The sequence below is a fragment of the Mya arenaria genome, chromosome 2 (assembly GCF_026914265.1).
Source record: "Mya arenaria isolate MELC-2E11 chromosome 2, ASM2691426v1".
NCBI lineage: Eukaryota > Metazoa > Mollusca > Bivalvia > Myida > Myidae > Mya > Mya arenaria.
Window position 1 is genome coordinate 22,325,891 of NC_069123.1, and position 19,551 is coordinate 22,345,441.

At 37.0% G+C, this 19,551-nt stretch overlaps 1 protein-coding gene across 7 annotated transcripts; it reads left to right on the forward strand.

The window, feature by feature from the left end:
• The first annotated feature begins 1,796 nt into the window (after positions 1-1,796).
• LOC128225174 (uncharacterized) lies at positions 1,797-12,692 on the forward strand. 7 transcript variants are annotated; one of them, XM_052935224.1, is made up of 10 exons: positions 1,797-2,453; positions 4,018-4,156; positions 4,995-5,228; positions 5,764-5,831; positions 6,210-6,264; positions 8,039-8,071; positions 8,624-8,707; positions 11,015-11,085; positions 11,362-11,396; positions 11,855-12,692. In XM_052935224.1, exons 1-10 carry the CDS (start codon positions 2,007-2,009, stop codon positions 12,246-12,248), a joined length of 1,560 nt encoding a protein of 519 aa, XP_052791184.1. In that variant the 5' UTR covers positions 1,797-2,006; the 3' UTR covers positions 12,249-12,692. The 7 variants fall into 7 exon arrangements, with proteins under 7 accessions (XP_052791184.1, XP_052791183.1, XP_052791187.1 ...); XM_052935223.1 differs by having other exon boundaries at positions 1,799-2,453; positions 11,359-11,396; XM_052935227.1 differs by lacking the exon at positions 8,624-8,707 and having other exon boundaries at positions 1,799-2,453.
• Positions 12,693-19,551: the final 6,859 nt, after the last annotated feature.

Consider the following 19,551-nt stretch of genomic DNA (forward strand, 5'->3'; position numbering starts at 1 on the left):
GATAGTTTGACATTCAAATCCCGAAGTACCAACTACCTCCAAATTTTACCATTATAAGGAAATGTACATTCTGTAATTAATCTGAATACTATAAAGGACTAATTCCATTTTGTTCTCAAATGCCAAATATATGCACATCGTAGACGAGATAGTATTACACCCACACTAGTATGATAAATTATTTTAAATTGATGCAAAGAAGTAAAACAATAGACCTTACATCAGTAGCGTTGTATTAAGGAACTCATTTGTATAATTAATTCAAAGTTAGGAAAGAGTTTATTAAGGGTCTGACTTAGGTAAATAAACAATATTGTTTTAGTTTATATGGCAAATTACGGCAAATTGCTTTTTGTGAATATCACATATTTTCATATAATTATGTTCTACTGTGTATTGTTAAACTGTGGATGAACATATCTTTTTTAACAATACACTGTTTGGCCGCCGGTTTTTAATCGTACTCGTATTCGTAATTGCTTTCTTTGACAATACCACAATAGTGTATGTTGTGTATTGTTACCCGTATCTGCAATGCTTGATCATTAACTGTTATACATGTGTTATAATCAGTCCTATGCAATCATCAAATGCATTCATACAATACGTAATTTTAATTATTATAATTGTACTCGCGATTTTCTTTGTGTATTTAAATATAGTGCATTACTATTTTTTATTTATTTTTAAATCTGTGCTGAAAGATACATTTTAAAAAATTAACAAGCGGTGTAATGACGCATAACAGCATCCCCGCATAAACGAAATTGACCACGTTTATACGGTGATTTTCAACGCATAAACAGGACATATTCGCCGCATCAAAAATAATTAAAACACATACTAGTACAATAAGTTTCATCAAGATCGGACTTAGGACGTAGAATAAACAAAGTTGTGAAGAACGTCAATGGTTGCTTAAGGGCAATGTGTGCCACATAATAACAATAAAACAATTTTTTACTCACTAGGTCAAGGACTATAACACTCATTAATATATGTATGTATAAATGAAAACTCGTGTACACATCTTCACATGCAAGTGAACATTTGTGTAAGGTTTGGTGACTCTATGTGTGGTAGGTAAGGAGCTATGTGAGCACTGAAAATATTCTGATGAGAATATCTCAATTTTGACTGAATCAATGGCCATAATTATGCCATATATTATCATCATCATTATCATCATCAATGTCATCACCATCGTTTTGGTGAAATATTAGAACTATATTATTTATCTTTATAATAAATGGTGAAGTTAATGCTCTTTAAGTGGCAAAAGGGCACAGTTACGCCCCATATAAACAATTTCTGCTTTATGCGTTGAGCGTCGCCGCATAAACGTGGTCGCCCTGATTATGCGTTGAAAATTACCGCATAAACGAAAAAAAACACACGTTTATGCGACGATGCTGCTATTCGGCGTTACAAAGCGGTCATTAAAGGCGTTTTCAATGTGCAATTTATGTGAAAGCGGTCTCAGGTTTGACACAGCCATTCTTTTTTATGTTAACCTTTTAACTAAAGCTCTATCTGTATACACATAAGATATGGTTATGGATAATGCTTTTATAGAACAATATTTCTATTTTTTGTTTACATGATACAGCTAAAATACACATACTATAAAATACTATACCAATGTCACATGAGTTACCAAGTATCGTGATTGTATTGGTCGATCACCTTCCGATGTTCTGCATTCCAGGATGCTTACGTCACATTGCAATTTGACCTCAATGTGACCAGTGATAATTATTGCTAACTATCATGATATCGTACACAATTTGAGTTATCAAATATCAGTCATCTCGCATAATATATGGATGTGATGTTGGTCTCTTCCGGGTTGAACATTTTAAAAACGTACTATTTACAAACGACTCTTATTGCATTATTATGTTTCAATTTTTGGAAATATACACCAATGACACACTTTTATATAAATACATACTTGTTTATGTAGCTGCTAGTTATACTTATTGCTGATCTTCTGAAGAGACAAGATGGTTTCTGTGTGTATAATATCAGCGGACGACGGGCGAAATATCACAGCTAAATTAAAGAAAAGCTTTTCTTTCTGTGATGTGAAAGAAATACCTGTCGGTTACGCAGACACTGTAAACGTGAAGGAAATTCGAGTGTTCGTGTTGACGCCAATAACTGTGCAAAGACTGATCAGCGGCGGCCGATCGTACATCAATCGGTTATTCCAGGAACCAGCCAATGCTTTGATCTACTTCTGTTGTGACTCATCTAAAACTAAGGAGTTTGGGAGCCTTTGTGAGAGGGAAGTTGAAGGATGGAAGGACGTTTCTAAATTCAGCTCGAGTGTCTCCAAGGACCTGTTAAAGCTGGAGTACGAGGTAAAAAGCCTGTGTGTGGACGAGGAGGAACATGGCCACCATCATGTCAACAGGTTCCTGCTAAACCCGAAGAACATCGTCATGTCGGTAGGTTACATTTTATAACGTACACTAGTTTATCTTAACATGACAATAATTGATACTGTTTACTTTGATTGTTTAATTCTGATATGTTACGATTACTATTTAGGAAATATTAGGTTACTCGGTTGAAATGTTAGATGCGACCCGAGTTTGAGTGCGATGTATCTCAATGAAAGCAACAAAAAGTGATACAATCCAATCGATCAACCGATAGCTTTGCTTCATTACAAGAATAGTTTTATAAAACAAATACAGCTGTCTGCAATATCTGATGCAAAATTAAAGTTTATATAAATAATAGGGATGGCAACGAGTACCCGAGTACTCGAGTACTCGATCGAACGTCCGAGTACTCGAGTACCAAATCACTACTCGAGTACCCGGAAAAAAAATCAAAAAATCTATAAAAATCACCATATACACGATTTACAGACAAAATATCAGATCTGGTTAGTTACCAAGAGGACAATTAACGGTCCCTCTAATCCCCGCTGTGTACACAATTAACCTTAATCAATTAGTTGACAGTTGTTGTGATAGTTGCAAACTGTCAATAAAGGACCCCTATTTCAAATTAGCACTGATGTCAATTAGCGAAGTTCTGATAGCGGTACTTTCACCTACACAATTCTGTTGTATACCAATTAGAGACCTTTCACCAAACAATGGACGCTAACGAGCGAAAGAGTATCGAGAATTGATTTCTTAATGGGCGTATTTTAGCTATTTTTGCAATGATTATCACAATTGATTGGTTGATATTTTAAATCAAGAATATTAATGAGGTAAACAACAATTACACAAAACATTGTAGATAACTGAACAACTGAACTTCGTATTGAATTTCGTTCACTATTTTTATGTATGCTATTAATTTTCGTTCATTGTAATTCTGATTGTTGTTCATTTCTGCAGTGCATACTTGTATAAAATGAAACGAATAAGACAAATTAAAAGCCTGAAACAACATTTGTTTTCTTTTTATATCATTTTTTGTTAAAATACGTAATGAAAGTTTACTTTAAAGGTGAAAATGACCAATAATACGACCAACGCACAATATACGTCATTAACGATACATGTATACACAATCTTGTCTTTGCGAACACATATTCAATTTTTCCGAGTAATCGAGTACCCGAGTACTCGATCGAACGATCGTCCGAGTACTCGAGTATTAATTTTACTACTCGTTGCCATCCCTAATAAATAACGTTCGAGTCCACTTTCTGCCTAAAGAAATCAAGACTGGTGTCCGTTTTGAAATACAATTAAAAGGTATCCCTGTTGGTGATCGAACCCATGACCAAAAGCTTTGGTGAGAGGGGAGCTTTTGTCTCGAATTATCAACTTCTAAACACTTATCCAAGGGAGTGTGTGTGTTCGACTATACATTATGTTTCCTTGACCATGATACAGGGGTTATCTGCATGTACGAAAACAAGACGAAAATGACCAAATGTAATTTTCTCAACTTTTCTATTCACCAGTATGTATGGCAGTCATCAGGTATGTGTTTACCTTACTAGTATTAGATTTGAATGATCAGTGTTGATGTTTATTTCAGACCAATGAGGAAGTCCACATCGTGTTGTTGGACGAGGAGAAGGATGGACACCGGTTTGGAAAGGTGAAGGTCATTACTGATGGCGGGGAGATAATGGCGCGGAGAATCGCAGATAACGTATGGGGATTCTCACCATGTGGTATGTGGTTTTCATCCCCAGTATTGAAGGAAAGGTCAACCCTTACATTCCAGACAGCCCCATAATGGTTTACATGTATGTGCGCGGAAGTGGGGTTTTCGTGATATTGTGTCGTTGATTTGTATGCATGTAGAGCAGTAGATTGAATTTACTAAAAGCCAAACAACAACAAAAACAGCATATAAAAGATTAAATAATTAGTTAGTATATGCAAGGTTTCAAATATATCCCATTACCAGGGGCGGGACAGGAATTGACGTAATAGGGGGCGTAACTTAGAGGCACAACCAGTTGGCACGCATCTGTCCTTCAGAACCGAATGAATATGGCATAAACTGCATGGCGTTTTGGGGTTACTCCCTCTGGAAACTAATTTTAACAATTTGTAGTCGCATGAAGTCGAAAATGTTGCATTTTGAGCGTGTATCAGTAAACTTGACCAATTTTGGAGCGGGCGCGCGCCGGGTGTGCCCCACTCTAAAGCTGCTAGTGATTACTAATATTTTACAGGTCAAGTCTGAATTTTAATATGAGAAAATATGGTAACATTTCAAAACCATATAATGGGCATAAACGTTCGTTTTGTAACTCGTGATATAGAATAACCAAGAATAAGTTAATGGGGAAATTTTGAGCTGGTTCTAATATTACGGAAGTCACGGGATAACATGCGTATCCTGGATTATGTAATAATAAACATAATGGAAAAAAGAAACTTTTTTAAATTAGGTCAACCAATAATAAACATAATGTTTTGTTATGAAATTGATGAAACGACCGCGATTGTACTTTGAAATCCGAATTTAAGGAGGCTGAAATAACGCAGCGATTCTTTCAGATCTGCCAATCGGCGACCTGCAACTGTCCGTGACATGTGACGGAAGTCACATCGGTTCGGATAACCTGAAAGTACAAAGCGCATGCGCAGCGGGGTCGGAAGTGCTGCGTGCTGCATTGACTGTGCGGCCGGTGGAGACATTGGCTGAATTGTTTGACATACATTCGAAAGACTTGGACGACGCCCTAGCACGGATGGAATGGTCGCAGATCGTTTCTCGAATTCTTGATATCGGTAAAAACTGTTTTGTGTTTAAACATTATTTTTTTTAAATGTCCATGACAAACGCTTAAATGGACGTGAAATTATGATAGTTATTGCGATGAACATGGTATAATGCAAGAAATAACGTAGAAAAATACCCTGATGAAATAGGAACTAACGGAAATATATAATAATATAAAATTGCAATTATTAATTTTATATTGTTTGGCAAACAGTTTCTTTTATTTAACTGAACACATTTCAATTAAAAGTGATATAACAAGAAATAAGCTTCCTTTAACAGAGTGCACGATAAAATCATAGGAATAGTTGTATTATAGCAGTTCTGAAAATTAGGTTCAACAACTTATCATAATGACCTTTGATTACAGTTAGTGCCAGAAATAGGGAAGACATTCCTATATCCATTTGAAGCACTTCACACAAGAGACGAATTGAAGACTTTAACTATTTCCATTCCAAATATATCAAGTTTTGCTTACAACTGTAGCAATTCAAAAGCATCATAGAATAAAACATATTATGAACCATTGTTCTATTCCAGATCTTCTTGCCTTGTGTACCAACTACAGACTGGAAAGGTTTCGGGAGAAAATCCGTCATAAATCAACGGTAAGCCACTTGTTTAGAAAAAACCGCTGTACTAAAGTGCATTACAATTAATGACAAACTATTAATTGAAAAGGCATTTTTAGTTTATTAACATTTAATTTAATATTTCTCGGAAGTCACTGTAAATCACACGCTTGCTTTCCTTTGTTGAAAGCCTCTAGTCCATAAGATACGTGTAAAGCAAAATATGCAATATTTTTCTTGAATTATAAAATTCAGTCAGCAGTCAAAGAGATGCATGTTTGAAACCTTCGAAAATTAATAACAAGTTACGTCCATGAGAATGACAGTTAAACGGATATACATGTATACATTGAGGCCCATTTAGGAAGAACCCCGTCTGCAGACAGTACAAATTATTGTGTTCCTTTATATCAGGCCCGTCCGGACAACCTCGTGTTTGACACGCCAGACTACCCATCGTCCCCAGAAGGTACACGTGTATTTCCAAATCAATGTGTAATACTTAATTTGTTATTCGCCTAATATCTGTACAATGGATGCTTTCCACCTTCTTGTATTCAGGTTTAACAGAAGTCTAAAAATTGCATTTGGTATGCTTATAGTTTATTTCCGTTGTACTCTGAGTGGTTGTGAAAGGTTACGTGTACGTGTACAACGACTTATGAACTATTTGAGTGCAACGTCATCGACAAATGTGCAGAATTAACCACCCCTGTGGAATTAACCAGGTACTCGCTCATGTTTTTGTAAAATTCCCTTTATCGTATGACAAAATAAGGGGTTGCAAATCGTAAGAATGTTAAAACTAAGATAACAACAGCTTGAAACCTTCAGCTCAAATATCGTCTTTGAAGACCAAACTTTTCATTATGGCTAATGGTCAATTAATTACGGCTTTGTTGTTGTTGCGTGATTGGTTAAATGAAATTATCACGTGATGTTATCAACGTTTTCTTAACTTTTGCAAAACTTCTGGCGGCCAAGTGGTTTAGTATGTTTACCCTTTTTAACCAGGTTTTCACAAAGTAAAACCTGGTTATTAGAATGACAAACGTCGTTGTTCGGGCGGTCGGGCAAGCGGCAGGGCGACCGGGCGGCGTCAAACTCACAGATGAAACTGAATAATTTCAGTAAGGGTTAACATATCTTGACCAAACTTGGTCTATAGGAAGAATTTATGGATACCTCTCATTGGATTGCGTTTGGGGTCCCTAGGGTCAAGTTCAAGGTCACTGTTACTAAAAATAGAAAAACGGTTGAAACTGAATAACTTTAGTTAGGTTTGACATATCTTGACCAAACTTGGTATATATGAAAAGTTTATGGATACCTTTCATGGGATTGCGTTTGGGGTCCCTAGGGTCAAGGTCAAGGTCACTGTTACTAAAATAGAAAAAACAGTTGAAACTAATATTTTTAGTTATGGTTGACATATCTTGACCAAACTTGGACTATGGAAAGAGTTTATTGATACCTTTCATGGGATTGCGTTTTGGGTCCCTAGAGTCAAGGCCAAGGTCACTTTACTAAAAATAGAAAAACGGTTGAAACTGAATAACTTTAGTTAGGGTTGACATATCTCGACCCAACTTGGTATAAAGGAAGAGTTTATGGATACTCTTCATTGCGTTTGGGGTCCCTAGGGTCAAGATCACTGTTACTTAAAATAGAAAAACAGACACAGGCTGAAGATCTTCTGTCAATCATTGAAAACCTGGTTTCGTCGCATTGCTGCGTTTCTTGTTTTACTTTACCGGCGGGTTCGCACCCCACTAAACCCAAAGCACATTTTAATACTATAATTGTATTTTTTGCAGTTTCGATATGATAAAAATGTAAAATAATGATGAATTACAAAATGGTTGGTCCAAAACATGAGCGAGTACCTTAAAAGCTACCCTCTCATAGATATACCGTTTTGACATTTTTAAAAAAAAAATGTTTTATCTTGGAACGAGCTTATTTATGCGAAATGCATGGAAATCAATGATATATGACTGCTGACAAAAGTCAGATCGCAGATTTTCATATTTAAGTTCATATATAAATGTTTTATGCATTTTTCTTAAACCGTTAGTAACGCTTTTAACCATGTGCACACGCTTTCTTACAACTGCATTGTAATGTTGATGAACCCTTTCTTCAGTTCAAGAGTATGTCACGTTCTGTATGTTCTAATTTGCTTTGGTATTGCTCGTTTTGTGTTGTTAAATCCCCACCATGAATGCACAATATTATTTCAGAAACTCAATTAGCCTCGCCATTGAGTAGAAAAGGTACGTTTGTATGGAAGGGTAGGTCGTATATGGTGATGAGGTGACCACGAGTCGGCTTGGTTAATGCCGACTTGATGACATGTTGTCAAATGGTGTCTACTTGTACACTTATTTGCTGGAAATGCCGTCTTCACTGTGTCGTCAAAACTAGTGTGAAACGTTTATTATTATGTCAGCATCACAAGTTAACCTTATTTGTCGACAGAAATTCAATCAACATAGCCAGTAAATAAGTCGATACAATTTTGACGACATGTCAAATCGACATCAAACAAGTCGACACGATTACATGATGAACTCATCAGCATATATATAGGCTACATGGCATTTAGGCTATGACAGTTGTAAAACTAGTCCAACTTTGCTTAAATATATGTTTAGCTGTTGTTGTTTTCATAGTTATATCAATCGCATCTGATTGCTTGTCTTTGCAACTGAAACTTTACCTCCGTCGTCTACATTAAATATGCAGTTTTGAAAATGTCCTTTAAAATAAACTAATTTTAACACATTCCAAACACTTTCATTGCCATATTCCATTGTGATAACCAGCTCCTGACCGATCTTCAAGACTACCATCTACACACTCCTGCCCGGCAAATATACTAGAAAATACCATCGCCAGGGCTGAAACATGTAAACAATTTAGATACTGCTCTTCTTAATTCCCATATTAAACATCATGTAATTTGCTTATAAATACTACCTGCAACCATAATAATAAATATAAATTGCATCTTTGATTTTAAAATGTGAACGCCCATCTTGCCTTATGCACACATTTGTACTCGATTAAAGGAGCGATCAGACGAATGTCTTAGATCTATTTAAGACGAGATTACGATGTTTAATGTTAAGTACACACGAGGAACTTTCTCCCCATTGTTTATAAATAATATATTGGGAATTAATTTAGTGTTTTAGATTTTACCCCTTAACTTCATACCATGCATGCTAATAGTCTCAAACCCGTTCACTTACTTAAACTAATGTCAAGCATGCGTGTACAGTATAAGTAGCTATAATCCCCCGTCCCATGCATACTAAACGCTAGCTCCACCACTTATCGGTGGTGCAAAATAATGCATAAAATGTACAAAGTCAACATTTAATTAAAAAAACCTGTTATAAATATGAACATATTTCCTTTTTAAGAAGAGCTTGTAAGATGTTATGTGTGCTGGTGTAAGTATTAACTTAACGGTTTCATTTGCATGCACCAGAATGTTCTTTTGTTTTTCTTTGTACAGAATTGTAGATGAAATGCAAGCAGATATCAAAAAAGTTCATTTCCGAATCGGGAGAATGCTCCTGGCGCCACAGTTCGCACAATATTGAAACGAAATCGTAGCCAACCTGTAGTTAAAGTGTTCTTACTCGGTACCATTTTCTGCGGTTTTTAGCTCTACTGGCCAAAGGCCAGAAGAGCTTATGCGATGGTAATGTGTGTGCGTCCGTAAACAATGCTTGTGAACACGATACAGTCTTCAGTTTTGATTGTATCTCGATGAAACTTGTACAGTGTTTAGATATCCATCAGAGCTCGGTTCCTTTCGAAAACAAGCCAGATCCGCCCATGCATGCCTAGATTATGGACCTTCAAATTAAAAAAAAACTATTTTAGGTAAGTCTATTTTTAGCCAAATCTACATGAGCGAAGTCTATTTTTGCCAAGTTTACATGTAAAGTCAAGTCTCTTAAATTGGGAATTTTTGAAAATCTTTTTGTCTGAAACAGCTATGCAGACCCTTGCTATTTTGAATAAGGCTTAATTTAGTGGTTCGCTACCATGGTTGTTCAAATTATGCCCCTGGGGTCAAAACTGGCACAGCCCCGGAGGTCACAAGTTTCCTAGAGACTTTTTTAAGAATTTTTTTCAAAATCTTCTTGTTTCAAACCACAAGGCTCATACCTTTTATATTTGTTGTGGAGCATCATATGATAACCGTATAGCAAAACAGTTAAAATTATGCCCCTTTGGCAAAAGCTGGCCCTACCCCTTTTGACCCACTTTTTATTTTTAAAGCTACAGCAATGCAATTTGGAGCATGTGTACAGTTTTGCAAACGAGCATCAATGTTGTCCTCGGATGTCCTTGACTTTGACCTTTTGACCAACTTTTTTATTTTTAAAGCTTCAGAAATGCTACTAACCTGCTTACAACACTTTCTGACCTCAGATGTTGAACGTGCAACGTTTTCAGCTAACCCAAACAAAAAAACGTGAACTGTTTGTTGCCTTTTACCCATACATTCATGCTCTGCATTGAAAATGACCACAAGAGCCATGCCAGTAGAGCATAGGCCCTCATGGGTCTCTTGTTGTTGTTTTTTTTATTTTATATTTTCATCTAATAAAAATATCAGATAAAATATGTCATACTAACGTGTGCACAAATAAACGAAAGACACAGCCGCACCACGGAAAAGTCGACAGCTCATTTTCTTTGCTCCACCGATATGTGATACTGCCTGTGACTAGATGATGATGTAAAATGCATTAAAACACATTAAAACACACGCCCAATAATACATACAAGAATGTTAAGATAGAGTGGAATTCATTATTGGCACTCTAAAAATTAAAGTAGTGAGCTAATCAATGTGTGGAAAAGGTGCTTTAGTTTACATAAAACATAATAGTTGGGAGGAGTTTTAAAAAATTAATTGCTACGTTAGTTTTTAAGAATTTCGTGTGTGTGTGGGTGGGGGGGGGAGTGTGAACAATTCAGTTTATTTTCAGAAAATATCAATATGGAACAACTAGTAGTATTGTATGCTCAAACTATACAGACTGGATCAAAGGAAACATAATTTACCGACACTTTTATGTTTTTTCAAACGATGTAATCTATTCTAGCGAGGTTTCCTTAGCATACATTAAATCAAGCAATATTCGTATACATTTAACAGAAAATCAGTTATTAATGTGTACTTTTTACAGCCAGCAGCTGGTCGTCATCGCAAAAGCGCCTTAGTTTGGACAGTGGGAAGGGCGGAAGTACCGGTTCTGAGGTATGCGTATGTCATTTCCGGTTGTGTAAACATATTAAGAAAGTCAATCTATTTTTGATAATGAAGAATCTATTTTGCACCATAGGCATATACTTATGTGAGTTTAAAGACTTTTTTGCGTTATAATAATGGAATTGAATCACTCAATCTCGGAGAAGCGCAAGATTTGTGCACCCGCCGGTAATCGAATCCCGGCCTGAAACTCTCGGTCTGTGATGCAAGTTCGGTATTCTTAACTTTGTAAAATTGATCCATTTTTTCGACTTTTTACAGCAGTATCCGAACTCCAGCGTCAATACGTCTGGCGCCAGGTAAGCTTAGCACTATCTTTTTTATTCAGTTTGTTTTACATTAATAAATGCGCTCATCTATACCAATCATTTAAAAATGTGTTATGTTCATGTTGGATGCCGGATAACAGTCCTAGTGAAAAAGAGCACCGGTCGGAAATCGAACCAGGGACCTCTTAACCATTTCACAATCGACACGATTTGATAAAAATACATTTGGAATAATCTTATAAATAGTAACTGTTGGCCAACATAAATATATGTTAAGTGAATATCACGTTTTGTTTATCATGATAATTTCAGCTGAACTTTACAATCACGATTTTATACGTGAAAATCACTGGAACCGGATTTTCAAACTCAATCATTTAAAAAAAAAAAATCAAAGACAATCTTAGATTGAGTTTGAAAATCCGGTGCCGGTGGTGAAAAGATACAATATTAAATTGCTCGCTCAATCTAGCTTTTATTTTTTAAAGTGGAAAGCACCGTAGTCACTCCGGCCATTTCAAACGTCAACCCGAAGTCGGCTACTCCACCATTGATGACAGGACAGGTCACAGGATAGTGCGCGCAAATACGGATTCAATGTTAGGAAAACAATCTCCAGGCAGCAGCAGGCAGAAACAACGATTCTCCCATTTACAACAGCCGCAAATTCCTCTGACGAGCTCTGTACGGAAGCACGACTATGATGAACCCTGGGAAACCGAATGTCCGCTGGGAGCCATGGTCACGGAGGCCAAGGAGACAGGTGGACTTCCGGGCGCCTTGCAGAGGAACGACTCCAAGAGGGCGGGTATATGTTTGCAGAAAAACAGTGAAGGAAAGCCGGAAAACAGCAGCGTCGATCATGAGGGTACTAGGTGCTAGTTAAAAAGTGTATATATGTTCGTGCTGGGCTAAAATACGTTTGTAGTTTAGAAGGAAAGAAAAACATTTTGATGCTATCATGGCATACCAGCCTTTGATATTGTTAACACTTTTCCATATGAATTGTGAGTTTCATGTTATATAAATCATATATATAAGTGAAAATAATAAGAAATGATATAATAATACACTTACTTCATTGACATAATACAAACTAATATCATAATAATTTTACGAAGTAAATAACAACAAATCTCATTGTTTTAGTAAAAAAACATTTTTTTCTATTTTAGACCTGTTTATATCAGCCATGTTGTTAAGAAATATTACGGTATGACTAGCCATACTTTTGTGATCTGTATTTGACGTAAACTTCTTTGGTTTTTTAGCGGTTTCGCTATTTCATATCCAATAAAATATTTATAATAAAGCAAATAAGATGAATGCTGTAATATTGGTTTTACTGGTATTTGAATTATTTTTGAAGTTGATTAAAAGTGAGTTGAAATATCATGCATTTTACCACTTCAAGAAAAAACGGTGTAACTGTGTTACAAGTCATATAGGTCCGAGGAACAAGCGTCAAAGGCTTTATAATGGGTTAATGGTAAAACATGTATTTTACATGGACTGGGTAGCTATCAAATATGGTGTGATATTCAACAGTGGATAGTCTTTGTGGTACAATGGTCTAGCGGTGCTGCATCTAGGTCAGTTTCCCGTCACACCCGTTTAAGGTCAATGTAACCCTTAAGCCAAATTTAGGGTCACTGGATAGTATTGTTCAATTTCGAATTTGCTCCTATTGTCCACGGCGATTGTCCGTTTAACAATTATTCATCCAAACCAATGCATGACGGCTGTTTTGTAGAACTGCGTGCCGGCAGTGTTTCTTAACTGATCTCGGCCGGAAGAGCCCCCATTTTAAAGTTTCTATACGGTTGTGATGCCATATACGGTTGTGGTGCCAATGCATATACGATTGTGGTGCCAATGCATATACGATTGTGGTGCCAATGCATATACGGTTGTGTTGCTCATGCATTTACGGTTATGGTGCTAATGCATATACGATTGTGGTGTCAATGCATATACGGTTGTGGTGCCAATGCATATACGATTGTGGTGCTCATGCATATACGGTTGTGGTGCTCATGCATATACGGTTGTGGTGCCAATGCATATACGATTTTGGTGCCAATGCCTATACGGTTGTGGTGCTCATGCATATACGGTGGTGTTGCCAATGCATATACGGTCGTGTTGCCAATGCATATACGGTTGTGGTGCTCATGAATATACGGTTGTGGTGCCAATGCATATACGATTATGGTGCTCATGCATATAATGATGTGGTGCTCATGCATATACGAAGGTGTTGCCAATGCATATACGGTCGTGTTGCCAATGCATATACGGTTGTGGTGCTCATGCATATACGGTTGTGGTGCCAATGCATATACGATTGTGGTGCTCATGCATATAATGATGTGGTGCTCATGCATATACGGTCGTGTTGCCAATGCATATACAGTCGTGTTGCCAAAGCATATACAGTCGTGTTGCCAAAGCATATACCGCTGTGGTGCTCATGCATTTTTTTAGCTCTTTATTTTATTTATAACCGGGTTTCTGTTATATCATGTGCATAATTTGGAAATAGACACCATTCACCAAATCGAACGTAGGGCGACAAGTAAAGCAATTCAAGTTCTAAGTTTACAAAAAAGGCAACCTTAATAAAAAAAACTACAAATATGCGAGGATATTGCTAAAACCTACGGAACGAGAATACTTTTAATGAGAATCCAGATGTTTACTCGGTCAACATTAAGCTCTAGCAAGTCATGCAAGCTCTCGACGACCAGATTTTGATTTTCGTTCGGAACTATATTACATTTAAAACAGCACAGTCTATCATATGTGGAACTTTTCCCCCCTTTTTTAATTTTACGCGAAAAACAACAAACTATACCTGTTTTTCTCCATTTACACCTATTAAAATGGCACCATAGCGGAGGACGCATTGTAGCATTTCCAACGCACACCAAAATGTTGTGGCTCCAATGATTCCCGCCGTTATATACTTCAACTACGTAGATAATACGATGGCGTGACCACAGACAATTTATATTCAAAAACAATACTCGTTAGAAATTATACGTTTTAGTTTACTCTATGCAAAACTTGTATTAATGACTATAAATATCGCGAAAGTAGGGTACGGATCACATGCACCACAATGTAACTAGTTTTGAAATCAATTACATTCTTATGTCACAACGGTTTAAAGACTATATGGTCATAAATCAGCATGCAATTCGGAAAAAAACATGAAAAAGTGCATTTTTCCGTAATTATGTTCCATGGTTTATGCCGTAAAAGATGTTTTGATAATCGCTATTAGTTTCCATCTTTAATCTGCAATCAAATATGTACCGATATGCCTTAAAAGCAATGTATTGACTTGTTAATTGATGTCAATGTACACTTAGTATTAATTTAGACTAAAAGAGAGGAAATACAACAGAAATATATTTTTGAAAGCAATCAATTATGATTCAAATTTAAATGAAATGTTTAGCTTGGATAATGCTTTGTTGGATTTCAACTAAACAGTGACCTAATACTGGCTTATCTGACTTGATCGTACTGGTATACCCTCTTCATACCCTCTTCAGCGGCATACACTTAAAGCCTACTGCGGGTTAAGCGAAGTTTTAAGGCTTTTTTGAAGATGGCGGCGAAAACGCAGAAACACCGTTTACTCACTTTATTTTTGAGTGAATAAATTTCATTATATATGCTTTTCGGTGGTTTAGAGAGATTTTATCAGTGAAATAAAATTGATATTTTACTGTTTTGAAATTGAAGCCCGCTCTCGGTTTCAAATCAAACGTCAATGCGCACAGGGCTGGGACACAGAATCAACGACGTCATTTCCGAAATGACGTTACGTGCGCATAACAATTGGCGCGTTTTTCTAGAGAAATGTAATAAATGACTAGTTCTTAATGGCTGCATCTCTGCACTTTCATTGGCTGAAAATGGAGGTTTTGTTCTAAATAGAATTAACAAACATGATGAACAGTTGTTCTAGGCATACTTTCAAGCGGACCTTGTCCGCGATAAATAGTTGATATAATAAATACTAATTGAGCAATTTGGTTTTGAATACTAATATTGCCTTTTGCTGAACAAAATGACAAATATAATCAATAGAAATGCAGACATTTCAAAGTTACTTGGCGATGACAAATAAGTTGAATAACACTTAAAGTCCCTGTAGCTTTTTTATAGCCCCAAGATTCACCATGGTTAATTATATCTCGCTCTATCAATGGCTTTTGGTGACGACTTTGTGACCCAATCTACGTTTTCAGTTGAATTGACATGTTTACAAACATTTGTAAGTAATCGATATGATGAGAAAAATTGCAAAACAATCTGATGCCGATCACATATTTGAACGCTTGCTCTGTTGGTCGTCTCATACTGGTATGTGAAATTAAAGCTCTTGTAAAAGCTGTGTGAAGTTAGCTAAACATACGACATTGGACATTGGACATTCAATATCAAATGTTGTGCTGGCAAGACATTGGACATCGGACATTCAAAATCGAATGTTGTGCTGGCACGTCATTGGACATTGGACATTCAAAATTGAAAGTCGTGCTGGCACGAAATTGGACATTCAAAAATCAATGTCGTGCCAGCACGACATTGGACATTGGACATTCAAAATCGAATGCTGTGCTGGCACGACATTGGACATTCAAAATCGAATGTTGTGCTGGCACGACATTGGACATTGGACATTCAAAAGTGAAAGTCGTGCTAGCACGACATTGGACATTGGACATTCAAAATGAATGTCGTGCCAGCACGACATTGGACATTGGATATTGGAATTTCAAAAATGAATGTCGTGCCAGCACGACATTCATTTTTGAAATTCCAATATCCAATGTCCAATGTCGTGGACATTCAAAATCGAATGTTGTGCTGGCACGACATTGGACATTGGTATTTCAAAAATGAATGTCGTGCTAGCACGACATTGGACATTGGACATTCAACATCGAATGTTGTGCTGGCACGACATTGGACATTGGACATTCAAAATCGAATGTTGTGCTGGCACGACATTGGACATTGTTATTTCAAAAATGAATGTCGTGCTAGCACGACATTGGACATTGGACATTCAACATCTAATGTTGTGCTGGCACGACATTGGACATTGGACATTCAAAAGTGAAAGTCGTGCTAGCACGACATTGGACATTGGACATTCAAAATCGAATGTGGTGCTGGCACGACATTGGACATTGGACATTCACAATAGAATGTTGTGCTGGCACGACATTGGACATTGGACAGTTAAAAGTGAAAGTCGTGCTAGCACGACATTGGACATTGGACATTCAAAAATGAATGTCGTGCCAGCACGACATTGGACATTGGACATGGGAATTTCAAAAGTGAATGTCGTGCTAGCACGACATTGGACATTGGACATTCAAAATCGAATGTTGTGCTGGCACGACATTGAACATTGGACATTCAAAAGTGAAAGTCGTGCTAGCACGACATTGGATATTGGACATTCAAAATCGAATGTTGTGCTGGCACGACATTGGACATTGGACATTCAAAAATGAATGTCGTGCCAGCACGACATTGGACATGGGAATTTCAAAAATGAATGTCGTGCTAGCACGACATTGGACATTGGACATTCAAAATCGAATGTTGTGCTGGCACGACATTGGACATTGGACATTCAAAAATAAATGTCGTGCTAGCACGACATTGGACATTGGACATTCAAAATCGAATGTTGTGCCGGCACGACATTGGACATTGGACATTCAAAACTGAAAGTCGTGCTGGCACAATCAAATTAATGTATGACATGTTTTATGAATGAATGTTTTCTACCGACTTTAAATTAATTCGGATGACATGCAATTTTCGGAATTAATTTTTTTGAGATATTGTCTTAATATTATTTGAAAAGGGTTAGAGATCACAAAAGCAATTACTCATTATAAATTTATAAACACCAAGAGAGCATTGTCTTTACGATTCCATCGCAATTTTTGATACTTAAGCATGATTCAGATAGACATGATGTCACATATGCAGAGAAAGTTTCAAATGAATATACTTATGAATGGTCGTGGATTATATGTAGACAAACAGTGATAATGCTTTCGAAATGGCATACTTTTAATAAGCTTAATTGTTTACACACCACTGCTACACATACAGTACCATTTATAAACGAAGTGAAGATAATTATATTCACAGTATATGATGACATATGGAAAATATACACATGCATTGATGATTCCAAAAAATATAAATGTAATCGTTCCTACATCTACTTTATCTGGTTTACGTATTATAACACGAAATATTGTCAATTAGCCGATTAAGTAACCTATAACTGCCTGTCGACCTATTTTTTATCGACTCAATTAGTCACAACATTCGATTTTGAATGTCCCATGTCCAATGTTGTGCCAGCAAAAAATTCGATTTTGAATTCCAATGTCCAATGTCGTGCCAGCACAACATTCTTTTTTGAATGTCCAATGTCCAATGTCGTGCCAGCACAACATTCGATTTTGAATGTCTAATGTCGTGCTAGCACGACATTCATTTTTGAAATATCAATGTCCAATGTCGTGCTGGCACGACATTCATTTTTGAATGTCCAATGTCGTGCTAGCACGACTTTCACTATTGAATGTCCAATGTCCAATGTCGTGCCAGCACAACATTCGATTTTGAATGTCCAATGTCCAATGCCGTGCTAGCACGACATTCATTTTTGAAATCCCAATGTCCAATGTCGTGCTGGCACGACATTCATTTTTGAATGTCCAATGTCCAATGTCGTGCTAGCACGACTTTCATTTTTGAAATCCCAATGTCCAATGTCGTGCTGGCACGACATTCATTTTTGAATGTCCAATGTCCAATGTCGTGCTAGCACGACTTTCACTTTTGAATGTCCAATGTCGTGCCAGCACAACATTCGATTTTTGAATGTCCAATGCCGTGCTAGCACGACATTCATTTTTGAAATCCCAATGTCCAATGTCGTGCTGGCACGACATTCATTTTTGAATGTCCAATGTCGTGCCAGTACGACTTTCACTTTTGAATGTCCAATGTCCAATGTCGTGCCAGCACAACATTCGATTTTGAATGTCCAATGTCACTTTTGAATGTCCAATGTCGTGCCAGCACAACATTCGATTTTGAATGTCCAAAGTCCAATGTCGTGCTAGCTTGACTTTCACTTTTGAATCTCCAATGTCGTGCCAGCACAACATTCGATTTTGAAACCCCAATGTCCAATGTCGTGCTGGCACGACACTCATTTTTGATGTCCAATGTCCAATGTCGTGCTGGTACGACATTCATTTTTGAATGTCCAATGTCCAATGTCGTGCTAGCACGATTTCACTTTTGAATGTCCAATGTCCAATGTCGTGCTAGCACGACTTTCACTTTTGAATGTCCAATGTCCAATGTCGTGCCAGCACAACATTCGATTTTGAATGTCCAATGTCGTGCTAGCACGACTTTCACTTTTGAATGTCCAATGTCCAATATCGTGCCAGCACAACATTCGATTTTGAATGTCCAATGTCCAATGTCGTGCTAGCACGACATTCATTTTTGAAATCCCAATGTCCAATGTCCTGCTGGCACGACTTTCACTTTTGAATGTCCAATGTCCAATGTCGTGCCAGCTTAACATTCGATTTTGAATGTCCAATGTCGTGCCAGCATAACATTCGATTTTGAATGTCCAATGTCCAATGTCGTGCCAGCACGACATTCATTTTTAAAATCCCAATGTCCAATGTCCAATGTCGTGCTGGCACGACACTCATTTTTGAATGTCCAATGTCCAATGTCGTGCCAGCACGACTTTCAATTTTGAATGTCCAATGTCCAATGTCGTGCCAGCACAACATTCGATCTTGAATAACCAATGTCCAATGTCGTATGTTTAGCTAACTTCACACAGCTCTTGTATATATATGCACTTTAGGACCAGTATGTCATGTCTTAAAACTACAACACGGACCGTTATTATTATTATTATTATTATTATTATTATTATTATTATTATTATTGTAAAGTTGATTGAAAAACTGCAACCCTGTCTCCTTGAAGACAAACTGCCTCTTATTGCAAAATTGCTGCTTTGTAATAACTAGAGAACACGCACTAGGTGTGCGAAATATTCCTAACATATTATGTTGACTGCTGCTTG

Excerpts from the sequence above, each read along its gene's own strand:
- LOC128225174 (XM_052935223.1), top strand. The coding sequence starts at position 2,007 with ATGGTTTCTGTGTGTATAATATCAGCGGACGACGGGCGAAATATCACA. Across the intron at positions 5,832-6,209 it reads AAATCCGTCATAAATCAACG|GCCCGTCCGGACAACCTCGT; the intron begins GTAAGCCACTTG and ends CCTTTATATCAG. Across the intron at positions 8,708-11,014 it reads CATCGCCAGGGCTGAAACAT|CCAGCAGCTGGTCGTCATCG; the intron begins GTAAACAATTTA and ends TACTTTTTACAG.